This window comes from Pogona vitticeps, chromosome 2 (assembly GCF_051106095.1).
Source record: "Pogona vitticeps strain Pit_001003342236 chromosome 2, PviZW2.1, whole genome shotgun sequence".
Lineage (NCBI taxonomy): Eukaryota > Metazoa > Chordata > Lepidosauria > Squamata > Agamidae > Pogona > Pogona vitticeps.
In genome coordinates, this window is record NC_135784.1 from 201474294 (window position 1) to 201486864 (window position 12571).

Sequence of the window (12571 nt, forward strand, 5' to 3'; positions counted from 1 at the left end):
GTTAGAATCCAGACCTAACCTGTTATTATCTCTACTGCCTTTATTGCATTCAATAAGCTAAGCAGTTTCATTGTCTCAAATGTACACCACTTCCAATAGCACTAAAATACAGTGGTGCCCCGCATAGCGAGGTTAATCCGTTCCAGATTAACCCTCGCTATGTGAAAACATTGCTGTACGAAACGGGGAAAGCCATTGGAACTCATTAAACTTAGTTTAATGCGTTCCAATAGGCGGCAAAACTCACCATTCAGCAAAGTTTTCCCATAGCCGGCAGCCATTTTCGCGCCCTCGGTAAGCGAGGGGAGGGTGCGAAAACGCTGCGGGCGGCCATTTCGGGGCTTCCGGCGGCCATTTTGGAGCCGCGGAACAGCTGATCGTCGGGCATCACAAAGCAAAGGTCTTCGCTATGTGAGTTTCGCCCATAGGGGCCATCGGTATGCGATCGCATTTGCGATCACAAAACCCTAATCGCTATGCAATTTCGTCGTTATATGGTGCGCTCGTTAAGCGAGGCACCACTGTACAGTGTTTCCCACTATATGATGCCTATAGTTTCTTGTAACTTTCAGTGCTTTACTAGGCAGAGTCTTATGCTTTTCAGAAGGTAAGGTTCCTCTTGACATTTAGTTCAGTCGTGTTCGATTCTAGGGGGCGGTGCTCATCTCTGTTTCCAAGCTATAGAGCCAGTGTTTGTCTGAAGACAGTTTCCGTGGTCATGTGGACAGCACAACTAGACACGGAATGCCGTTACCTTCCCACCGAGGTGGTACCTATTTATCTACTCGCATTTTTACATGCTTTTGAACTGCTAGGTTGGCAGGAATTGGGACAAGCTTACGACTGCTGGTCTTCTGACCTTGCAGCACAGAGGCTTCTGCGGTTTAGCCCACAGCGCCACCACGTCCCGAGGATAATTTCTACTAAAACAAACAAACAAACAAACAAACAAAAAACTCAGTTGTACCAGGCCCAGACTGTCACAGCCAATTTTACAGTTGGCATGATTTTTATAGCATACCAGTCACAAAGGCCCATTATCGTGTCTGAGTGGTTAAAAATCAAAAGCTAATTTTTAGTAGCTTGGCAAAGTATAATTACACTCTAAAGAATGAGAGAACAGCCTATAGTTTAAGTGGGACCTTTTGCTTTCTGACTGCTACTTGAATGCCACTGACAACTGGCATCTATGTTAACTTGCTAATTAGAATGAACCCACTATTTTTAATTTCAAGTTCCTTGTTATCCAGATAGTCCTTTCCAAATGAAACACTTCATTAGTATTTTTCATTAAATAAACTTTTCTAACTATCATACTCTGGGAGAATATTACAACAATTACTTCTTCCTTGTCAGACCTTAAAAAGAATTTGTTGCAGTCATTGATTTGAGAGCAAGTTACATTTGTTTTAATGAAAGTTACTACCAAGTAAATATTTCACTGAAGGAAGTAGTAAGGGTTGAAGCTGTAGTCTGACACTTATTCTGCTCTTTCAGCAGTGAAGTCTGAGGTTGCCTTTATCATTTGTTAATAATAATAATAATAATAATAATAATAATAATAATAATAATAATAATAATAATAATAATAATAATAATAATAATAATAATAATAATAATAATAATAATAATAATAATAATAATAATATCTTAGAAATGCAGAGCTGGAAGGGACTCTATGGATCATTGAGTCCAGCCTCAGTTAAGAAGGCATAGTGGGGAATTGAACTCCCAACCCTACCTAAATCACTGACCTACCTATACAGCAGTTCAATAATGTTGCTAATTTCACAAGATGACTTACAGGGAGTAATATGGAACACTAAAAAACACATTTGTTGTTGCTTACTTCTTAGTCTTGAACATTCATGCTGCACTATGACTTTTCCCTAACAAACAGAAAAATATAACAGAAATTTATCTATGTTTTGCTTTGATTCATTAGCTCTGGCAAAAGCAAATCTTAAACAAGTAGTTACTCTGTGTTTGTAATACACATTCAGCATTTAATGTCTAGAAAAAGTGTTGGAGGGCTGTACATGCCCCACTCTTTGCTCTTATGGTTTACAATGAGCTAAATTGCTGAAGAAATGGGCAAGTCATTCATCTGTCTGCATGTCTCATTTTCTGAGAATCATCATCACTGTAGAACTGCAGAGCTGGAAGGGACCTATGGATCATCGAGTACAGCCCTTGTCAAGGAGGCTCAGTGGGAAATCAAACTCCCAACCCTTGGCTCCTCAACCAGATGCCTAAACTGCTGAGCTATCTAGTAGTTGTAACAAGACAAAAGTTCTGCTTTTATGGGACAGAAATAATATCTTTAATGAAAAACATTTCTGCAGGTTTATAGACTTAAGGCTGACTGGAGAGCTCAGTGGGTTAGTGATCTGGCTGAAGAGTCAGAGACTGGGAGTTTATTTCCCCACTGGATCTCCCAGAAGAGCTAGCTTCCACATCCTTGAGCAACAACACTCCATTATTATAGACTCAAGATTCCACTGATCAAAGCAAACTTTAACTGGCTGCACTACAATAGCTAGCACACTCAATCCTTGCTGAAGGAAAATGAAATGCCATACTACCCTCTCCAGAATACCTTGAGTATACAGCACCCACAAATGTTCTATTTCCCATCCACATGCTTCCTTTTTTAAATGTTAAAAGGAATCCTGTTAGTAGTAGCTTTGGATTAGTGACAGTGGAAAACAGAACACATTTTGTGTTATCATCAGCATATAAATCAGACAAGAGATAAGTATATTTATTTAAATAAGTTTAGAAAATGTCCACAGATCCAACAAACCCATAGCTATTTTGGTTACGGTAGGTGTTTCTTCAGTACTTCCACTGCAACAGTTCAGGACAAACATGTCACCTATCCTGCCACATTGTTGCATTGGATAGGGACTCAAACATGCACTACAATAGGCATGTTTCTCCCCAATGCCTTGTTGAACTGTCAACAGATCATTTTTAAATTAAATGCCGAATGTATACACATTGTTCAGACTTTATCCCCCAACACTGAGTGTACACGCTTCCTTTATTTTAAGCATATTTTCTGAGCCCTTAACAATTAAATGATAAACGATAATTTCTGATCAGTGTCACTCACCTTGTTTTGAATTGACTGTTTGCTAGCAACAGCTGTGTTGCTTGGGATATTACTGCAGCTGGCTGCTTTTAGTACAGTTAGGTTTGAAGCTACCTGAAAAATACAGTTTCTATCAGAATGATTAAGCTCATGAAGACTTCAAGTCAGTAAACTGATCTGTTAATTGTGACATAAACGTAAACTTCCACGAAATGAAAAGGGTGTTACCAGCTATGGCTCTGGTAACCTCCTGTTTAGATTATTTCAATATGATATATGTGTAGTTATTTTGAAAATGGCCCAGGAAACTGTTCTTGGCCCACAGTAGGGATGCAAGATTGCAGACTGTAAGCGGGCAATTTAATCATAATATGCCAGTGCTTTATTGATTGTAATAACAAATTATCCGTTTCCAGAGTAATTACAAAATGCTGTTCTAAATTATGAAGCCTCTAAAGACACAAAATAACGGAAAGATTAACTTATCCCAAGTATATTTAACTCAGCCCTTGAGATGTTTTTCGGGGGCCCTGCTTTGGGTACCCCTTCCTCCTCTCCAAGAAAGATGAGAAACATTTTCCCCAGAGAGGGACACACAGCACCAGCTGAAGAGTACTTATTCTCCTTCTGTGCCATTTAAGAATCGATAACTTTAATGCTTTGGACTACTCTTTATATACTGTCTGAAATCCTATTGCTTAATTATGTAAGCAAAAAGCCAAAAAAAAAAAAAAAAAAAAGCATAAAATCCAGTCACTGCCAGCTGGCAATTAACAAATCACTGTTGAGATTAAATAATCCCAACAGCAACTTATTAATTGACAGAAGGCACTGAAAGTTATCCCACTTGCTTTCCGCCTGCATAATTATGCAACAAGATTTGGAGCAATGTGTATTTGCTAGGTATTATTTTATTCCTTTCCACTGGCATGTTTATGCTGTAATTTGTTTGGATATTGTTTTTAAATATTGGCCAGAATTCTATTAAGTTTTGCCATATACAGGATGAAATCCTGTTGCTTAGCACAGTAAGCTATAAGCTATAACTGAAGCAAGCCCACTGAGTCAATGCGGATTTGGTGAGTCAAATTCTCTGAGTTCAATTGATTCAATGGGCTCTTGTTCTGACTTACTACACACTAAGCAACAGGACTTCAGCCACAATAGTTTTCTGGCTGGCTGTTGAGCAATTGATCGCACAGCTCCAATTGCTACTACTATTTGAGTGATTTAATTTCTACGATCACATAATGCAAGAGATTCTAGCTACTATATTCTCTTATTATATGTTGTGATTTATTTATTTATTTATTTGACTTATATGACGCCCACTCTACCCAAAGGTCTCTGGGCGGCTTACAACAATTAAAATACTATAAAAACAATTAAAATACAATTAAAATGTGTTTAGTCGTTTAGTCGTGTCCGACTCTTCGTGACCCCATGGACCAGAGCACGCCAGGCCCTCCTGTCTTCTACTGCCTCCCGGAGTTGTGTCAGGTTCATGTTGGTTGCTTCGCAGACACTGTCCAGCCATCTCATCCTCGGTCGTCCCCTTCTCCTCTTGCCATCACACCTTCCTAACATCAAGGTTTTTTCCAAGGACTCTTTTCTTCTCATGAGATGGCCAAAGTATTGGAGCCTCAGCTTCAGGATCTGTCCTTCAAGTGAGCATTCAGGGTTGATTTCCTTTAGAACTGATGGGTTTGTTCTCCTTGCAGTCCAGGGGATTCTCAAGAGCCTCCTCCAGCACCACAATTCAAAGGCATCAATTCTTCGGCGGTCTGCTTTCTTTATGGTCCAGCTCTCACTTCCATACATCATGACAGGAAAAACCATAGCTTTGACTATTCGGACTTTTGTTGGCAAGGTGATGTCTCTGCTTTTCACGATGCTGTCAAGATTTGTCATCGCTTTCCTCCCAAGAAGAAGGCGCCTTTTAATTTCAGGGCTGCTGTCTCCATCTGCAGTGATCATGGAGCCCAGGAAGATAAAATTTGACACTGCCTCCATATCTTCCCCTTCTATTTCCCAGGAGGTGATGGGACCAGTGGCCATGATCTTAGTTTTTTTGATATTGAGTTTCAGACCGTTTTTTGCACTCTCCTCTTTCACTCTCATTACAAGGTTCTTTAATTCCTCCTCACTTTCTGCCATCAGAGTGGTGTCATTTGCATATCGGAGGTTGTTGATATTTCTTCCGGCAATCTTAATTCCGGCTTGGGTTTCTTCCAGTCCAGCCTTCCGCATGATGTATTCTGCATATAAGTTAAATAAGCTGGGGGACAATATACAGCCTTGCCGTACTCCTTTCCCAATTTTGAACCACTCAGTTGTTCCATGACCAGTTCTAACTGTTGCTTCCTGTCCCACATATAGGTTTCTCAGGAGACAGATAAAGTGGTCAGGCACTCCCATTTCTTTAAGAACTTGCCATAGTTTGCTGTGGTCCACACAGTCAAAGGCTTTCGCATAGTCAATGAAGCAGATGTAGATATTTTTCTGGAACTCTCTGGCTTTCTCCATAATCCAGCGCAAGTTAGCAATTTGGTCTCGAGTTCCTCTGCCTCTTCGGAATCCAGCTTGTACTTCTGGGAGTTCTCGGTCCACATACTGCTGAAGCCTACCTTGTAGGATTTTGAGCATAACCTTGCTAGCGTGTGAAATGAGTGCAATTGTACGGTAGTTGGAGCATTCTTTTGCACTGCCTTTCTTTGGGATTGGGATGTAGACTGATCTTTTCCAATCCTCTGGCCACTGTTGAGTTTTCCAAACTTGCTGGCATATTGAATGTAGCACCTTAACAGCATCATCTTTCAAGATTTTAAATAGTTCAACTGGAATGCCATCACCTCCACTGGCTTTGTTGTTAGCCAGGCTTTCTAAGGCCCACTTGACTTCGCTCTCCAGGATGTCTGGCTCAAGGTCAGCAACTACATTGTCTGGGTTGTCCGGGATATCCAAATCTTTCTGATATAATTCCTCTGTGTATTCTTGCCATCTCTTCTTGACGTCTTCTGCTTCTGTTAGGTCCCTCCCATTTTTGTCTTTTATCATGTTCATCTTTGCGCAAAATGTTCCTCTAATATGTCCAATTTTCCTGAACAGATCTCTGGTCTTTCCTTTTCTGTTATCTTCCTCTATCTCTTTGCATTGTTCATTTAAGAAGGCCCTCTTGTCTCTCCTTGCTATTCTTTGGAAGTCTGCATTCAATTTTCTGTAACTTCCCCTATCTCCCTTGCATTTTGCTTCCCTTCTCCTCTCTGCTATTTCTAAGGCCTCGTTGGACAGCCACTTTGCTTTCTTGCATTTCCTTTTCTTTGGGATGGTTTTTGTTGCTGCCTCCTGGACAATGTTACGAGCCTCTATCCAAAGTTCTTCAGGCACTCTGTCCACCAAATCTAGTTCCTTAAATCTGTTCTTTACTTCCACTGTGTATTCATAAGGGATTTGGTTTAGATTATACCTGAGTGGCCCAGTGGTTTTTCCTAATCTCTTCAGTCTAAGCTTGAATTTTGCTATGAGAAGCTGATGATCAGAACCGCAGTCAGCTCCAGGTCTTGTTTTTGCTGACTGTATAGAGCTTCTCCATCTTTGGCTGCAGAGAATATAATCAATCTGATTTCGATATTGCCCATCTGGTGATTTCCATGTATAGAGTCGCCTCTTGTGTTGTTGGAAAAGAGTGTTTGTGATGACCAGCTTATTCTCTTGACAAAACTCTATTAGCCTTTGTCCTGCTTCGTTCTGAACTCCAAGGCCAAACTTCCCTGTTGTTCCTTTTATCTCTTGGCTCCCTACTTTAGCATTCCAGTCCCCTAGAATGAGAAGAACATCTTTCTTTGGTGTCAGTTCTAGAAGGTGTTGTAAATCTTCATAGAATTGTTCAATTTCAGTCTCCTCAGCAATGCTGGTTGGTGCATAAACTTGGATTATTGTGATGTTGAATGGTCTGCCTTGGATTCGTATTGACATCATTCTATCATTTTTGAGATTGTATCCCATTACAGCTTTTCCCACTCTTTTGTTGACTATGAGGGCTACTCCATTCCTTCTACGGGATTCTTGCCCACAATAGTAGATATGATAATCATCTGAGCTGAATTCGCCCATTCCTGTCCATTTTAGTTCACTGATGCCCAGGATGTCGATGTTTATTCTTGCCATCTCCTGTTTGACCACCTCCAGCTTCCCAACGTTCATAGATCTTACATTCCAGGTTCCTATGCAGTATTTTTCTTTGCAGCATTGGATTTTCCTTTCACTTCCAGGCACGTCCACAGCTGAGCGTCCTTTCGGCTTTGGCCCAACCACTTCATTAGCTCTGGAGCTACTTGTACTTGTCCTCCACTCTTCCTCAGTAGCATGTTGGACGCCTTCCGACCTGAGGGGCCCATCTTCCAGCGTCATATCTTTTAGCCTTTTGTTTCTGATCATGGGGCGTTCTTGGCAAAGATACTGGAGTGGCTTGCCATTTCCTACTCCAGGTGGATTGCGTTTAGTCGGAACTCTCCACTATGTCCTGTCCGTCTTGGGTGTCCCTGCACGGCATAGCCCATAGCTTCTCTGAGTTACTCAAGCCCCTTCGCCACGACAAGGCAGCAATCCATGAAGGATCCATTAAAATAGATACTCTAAAAATTGCCATCAGGACCCACAGTTGATATTATTTCAATTAATTTGAATTTGTATAAACGCTACCAAATGAACTGGTTTCAAAAGCTCAAATTTTCTATTTATTTTTTTTTAATAAATAAAAATCCAAAAGAGAGCATGCCCTTCAATCCACCCAGGTATCAAACCCACTTAAGTTTCTGCACGTTATGGAAAGATTGGTGCTAATTTTGAAAGCTAGGTTAAGACTGCAGAAATATCACACCTCTGGAATTTTAGATCAAGTAACACTGACTCTTTCCAACATTCTCCACATAAGTACTGTACTAAATCTTGTTTAAAAACAGCTGAATTTTAAAGAAGAGGTGAATTATTGTCTGCTGGGAAACATCATTTCACTCAACTACTGAGAGCACTTTGTAGCCATCAGCTATAGTTCTAAATAGTCTGTGAACAGATTTTTAAAACTTTTTAAAGTCACAGTTTTTCTTTCTCTTCAAATTTTGGAATCACATTTTAATGCAGGTTTTTGCTCTTAAGTCTCTTGGACTATCTGATAATAGCTCCAACAGTTCTTTACCTTACGTATCTTGCTAGGAGTTGCAGTGTTCACACATGCGGCTCTCTTAACCGTTGTTTTTGGAGTTGCAAATTCATCTCTCTTTGATGACTGCAAGATAAAATGTTATTTTAACCTAGTGAAGAATACAAACCACTGAAGTAGGTCTAGTTAGAAGAATACAAGGAACAACCAGAAGCAACACTACCCCATCAAGCAAAAGCCCCACCTCATCCCTTCCAAAATATGTTCAGTATATATGACAAAGCCTTGAGAACATTGAAAAGGAAAGCAGCAACTGTTAAGAATTTCATTTGTGAAAATCTGCAAGGCATATTTAACAAATGTACGATGTATCAAAGATGTTCATAGTCTGCCTTGATGATTTAGAAAAAATGTATATCCTTCATCTATATTAAGGGTCCTAGGAAAGTACATTATGACCCTGAATTTTGTCCCAGAAACTACAACCTAAGCTCATAGAAATATAACACTGATGTAGAAGGCACCTACATTCTGAATGCTCTGAACAGTCAACATTATTAAGCACATCTTAGCAATAATGTCCCACTGCCTCGCAATCTTACTGGCTGAATTTTTTTGTTGCTCAGGGTAGTAAATCACAACTAAAGTATATCCATTGAATCAATGGAAATTTGGTGAGTCGACTCCTCTAAGTTTTATTGATTCAATGGTCCTATTCTAGTTGTGACACGTAATGCAATAGGATTTTCAGCTATTGTTTGAGAAAAGCTGCTACCATTTTGTGAAGGACTGAGCTGCTTGCCTCTTTCTCTCACACAACAGCAACATCCTGTCATACAAGAGTTCCCCACTTGTCTCTATTTTGGAAAGGTAATTTTTATAGGTCAGAACGCCAATATCTCTAGTGATTATCTTAACAGGAAGCAATGTTAAAGCCTGCATGCTACCACTATAATGAACGTTTGCAAAACTAAGCCCGATCCATTCATATGGACAAATCCATAACAGCTGCTGGAGTGATAAAGAACACTTACTGTCCCTTTACTTTGGCTAAGAAGTGATGGATAAGACAATTGAGCTACAAGCTCTCCTTCCATCCAGCTCTGCCCACTAACACTGGTGACCAACCCTAGTTTTACACTGGCCAGTATTTAACCCTAACTTCATATTTGTATAGCAGCAAATAGTGGGAAGTGGAGAGTATGACACAGAGAATGTGAGAGACAAAACCTTGAAAGTGCAGACATAGTTGCCAATACATTTTGGTGATCTTCTTCATTAAGAGAAATTGCTGAACAAGTAGAAACATATTACATCTCCCAGAATTTAAACATTCTAGGATAGTGGTGGCGAACCTTTTTGGGCTTGGGTGCCAAAACTGGGGGAAAAAAAACACAAACAGGAGGTGGTATGCTGTGGCGGAACCGGAAGTAGTGGTGGCGGCAGAAAGGGGAATCCCGGGCACGGAGGTGCCTTGAGACCCCACTCCGGATCCGCCGCCAGCACCAGCTGCTCCGGATCCTGACCTGCTGCCTGTCCGGGCACCAGCACCACAGTTGCTGCTGCCTGCTCAGATTTGGCTGCGGGGGCGGGGGAGTGATCCAGCAACTTAGAGCTCGTGTGCCATAGGTTCGCCATCTAGGAAGACTTCTATAACATAGCAATCACCTTTTGATCAAGTCACCTTCTGAATTCTTTTAAGAAACGTACCCATGCAAAAACTTACTATTTTGGGTTGATCTTTCTTAATTCTATGATTTTGTAGTTGATGAGCCATTGAGTCAAGAAACCTCTGGTTATAAACAAGGAAGCAGGAGTCATTTTCCTTCTCCCAGTTTTCAATACTTTTCTTCAGTTCTTCCCCCAGCTAATTTTGTAAAAATAAAATAAAATAATAATAACAAAATCCATCATGTAGCTTGTTTCCAGAAAACATTGAGAAGTCAACACTGATTACCTTCAAAAAGGACAATAAGCTTAATGGAATCAGGGTGCACACCTAGTTGTTCACACTGGAAGAAGGAAAGGCTGAACTAACCATAGACCTTTGGTTTTTCCATTTATTTATTAAGATATCTGAGTCTGGCACTTTGTTTTGTCTCTTTTTCACCAAGATACCAGATACATTCACCAAGAACACAGCATGCCTTATGATCTGGACAAGCCAGAACACCTGGTTTGAACATCAGAACAAAGAAAGAACTGATAGAAGGCCCATGGTTTGTTCAGTTGCTCCTATTTGCAATGCAAACAAGTGGGTAGTATGCATCAGTATTCTGGATCATTCCAAATTCTAAACAAACAAACAAAGGCTTCTTGTGCCCTCTGAACATACCCACTGCCTTGTGCCAAGGCTATCTGGACATTTGATTTTGGACTAAAATGACAGAATTGTAGAATTGAAAGAAAACCCAAGGGTCATCTATTCCAGGCCCTGCAGGAAATCTGCAATGAATTCATCCCAAGTGGTCATCCAACTTCTGTTTGTAAACCTCCAATAAGGTATAAAACTATGGGAGAAAACCATTCAAGGCACTTAAGAACTTTTCCCACGGAATTTGCAGTTAAACAACTCACTATGTTTTACAAAATTCAAGGTATAACTCTCTAGAGAACCATCAAATGTTCTGAAATATTAAAACCATTTGTGTTTTACACTGATGTGTTGCCCATTCTGAGCTCTCTGTAAAAATGCTTGCATATATACAAGACATTTCCAAAGCTGATGAGACTATATCACAGTGAGAAATACAAGAGTTCAAGTTCCTTCTTCTTTTAAATATAGGGAGATTCACCCCACTAAAAAGAGAAAGCTAGACAGTAATTGCCATGCTACTTGCCTTCAATAACTGCTTCTGAATCTTTGCTCTTTCTCTTTCATCTTTGAGCAAGTTTCCCCCTCTGTTTAGAAGTCTGCTTGGATCTGTTGATTTTTTCTGAACACAGACACAAAGCAAATTATACACCTAATAAATTCAGTGCACAGAGACTGGCTACTGTAATATTTTGCTAGAATTATTATATTGTGCATCTAAGGTTGAACAACCCTCTAGGACTGGTGTTGGCTCTGGAAGGGAATCACTCAGCTTGGACTACAACTGCTGATTGGCTTGGGCTTTCAAGATGCATCTGATAAGTCTGGGTACCTGAGGAGCTTTTGGAAGGGCTCTGTGGAAGCCATGTGTGCTTGCAGACAGACCTCCTGGTGGCAGCTACTTAATTATTATGCAGTGATGGAAGACCTCCCTTGCATAGTAGACAATGCTGGAATTGAGGTCAACCTTTCCCTGAGCAATCTCACTGAGATTAATGTTTTAGTGCCCTCTAGATTAGGGGATCATAAGGACCTTTGACTTGTCAGCACTATGGAAGAAAACCTTGATAGATAAAACTGCTGTATATATACATATACATGTACATACAGTGGACCCTCGACTTACAGAATTAATCGATATTGGAACGGTGGCTGCAGGTCGAAAAGTCTATAGGTCGAGGCTCCATTGACCTACAATGCACTGAAAACCGATTAATCCATAACTGGCCGTTTTTGTTCCATTTTGGGTTTTTTTCTGTTCTCTAGGTTGATTATCCGGCGAACCTAAATTTTGCGGCCAGAGAAGTCTGAAATTCAAAAAGCCTGTAAGTGGAGCCTTCTGTAAGTCAAGCGTCCACTGTATAATATACGTGTGTGTGTGTTTGTGTACTATTTATGCTTTGCGATTACAATTTGGGGAGTATAAGAGATATACATGGATTTTGAACCAGACAAGTGTCTGCTACCCCTAACCTCAACATTGTTGAAGGAGAAGTGTGAGAGCTTCTTCAAGTAAAGAGTCCACACACAGCCTGTTATTTTGAGAAGTGAGGATGATGAGGATATGAAGGAAAAGCAGAAAAAGTAGTCCTGCAGTAGGTAATTCTGCAAGAGGCAATGTAAAACAAGCCAGACTTGGCTGACACAGTGGAACTGACTACATGACAGGAGACAGGGAAGATTTGACATCCAGTGTCAAGCTGAATGGGGGAAAGCTCATTCATCTTTGCAAAGCCAGGATTGCTTCCTTGTGGTCAGGAGAGGCACACTGGGACCGAGAGAAAGGTGTGTGTTCTGGAATCCGGTGGGGGAAAGAGTTTGTGTCCAGCAGGGCCAAAGTGTGGACCATCAGGAGTGGCAGCTGAACTTGGATCAGCACAAGGTGGCAGTTCAACTGATGAGGATGACAATGAAGAGTTGGATTTCCAATGTTTGCCACTGGCAAACATGCTCATGCTCTAGTTTCAAATGGCACAGAGATTATACCTTTGAGTCGGTTGAC

At 40.6% G+C, this 12571-nt stretch overlaps 1 protein-coding gene across 7 annotated transcripts in view; it reads right to left on the bottom strand.

Moving 5' to 3' along the window:
* LOC110086255 (protein regulator of cytokinesis 1) overlaps nt 1–12571 on the bottom strand; it is a 38192-nt gene that overhangs the window by 6791 nt on the left and 18830 nt on the right. For 4 of the 7 annotated variants that reach the window (XM_078384822.1, XM_072991939.2, XM_072991940.2 and 1 more), the window contains exons 9-12: nt 11096–11191; nt 9982–10122; nt 8292–8381; nt 3119–3211 (exon numbers count right to left, since the gene is read on the bottom strand). In XM_078384822.1, the coding sequence (XP_078240948.1) occupies nt 3119–3211; nt 8292–8381; nt 9982–10122; nt 11096–11191 (420 nt within the window). Of the gene's footprint in view, nt 1–1849; nt 1890–3118; nt 3212–8291; nt 8382–9981; nt 10123–11095; nt 11192–12571 lie in introns of all 7 variants that reach the window. The other 3 variants (XM_072991938.2, XM_072991937.2, XM_072991941.2) reach the window with 2 other exon arrangements.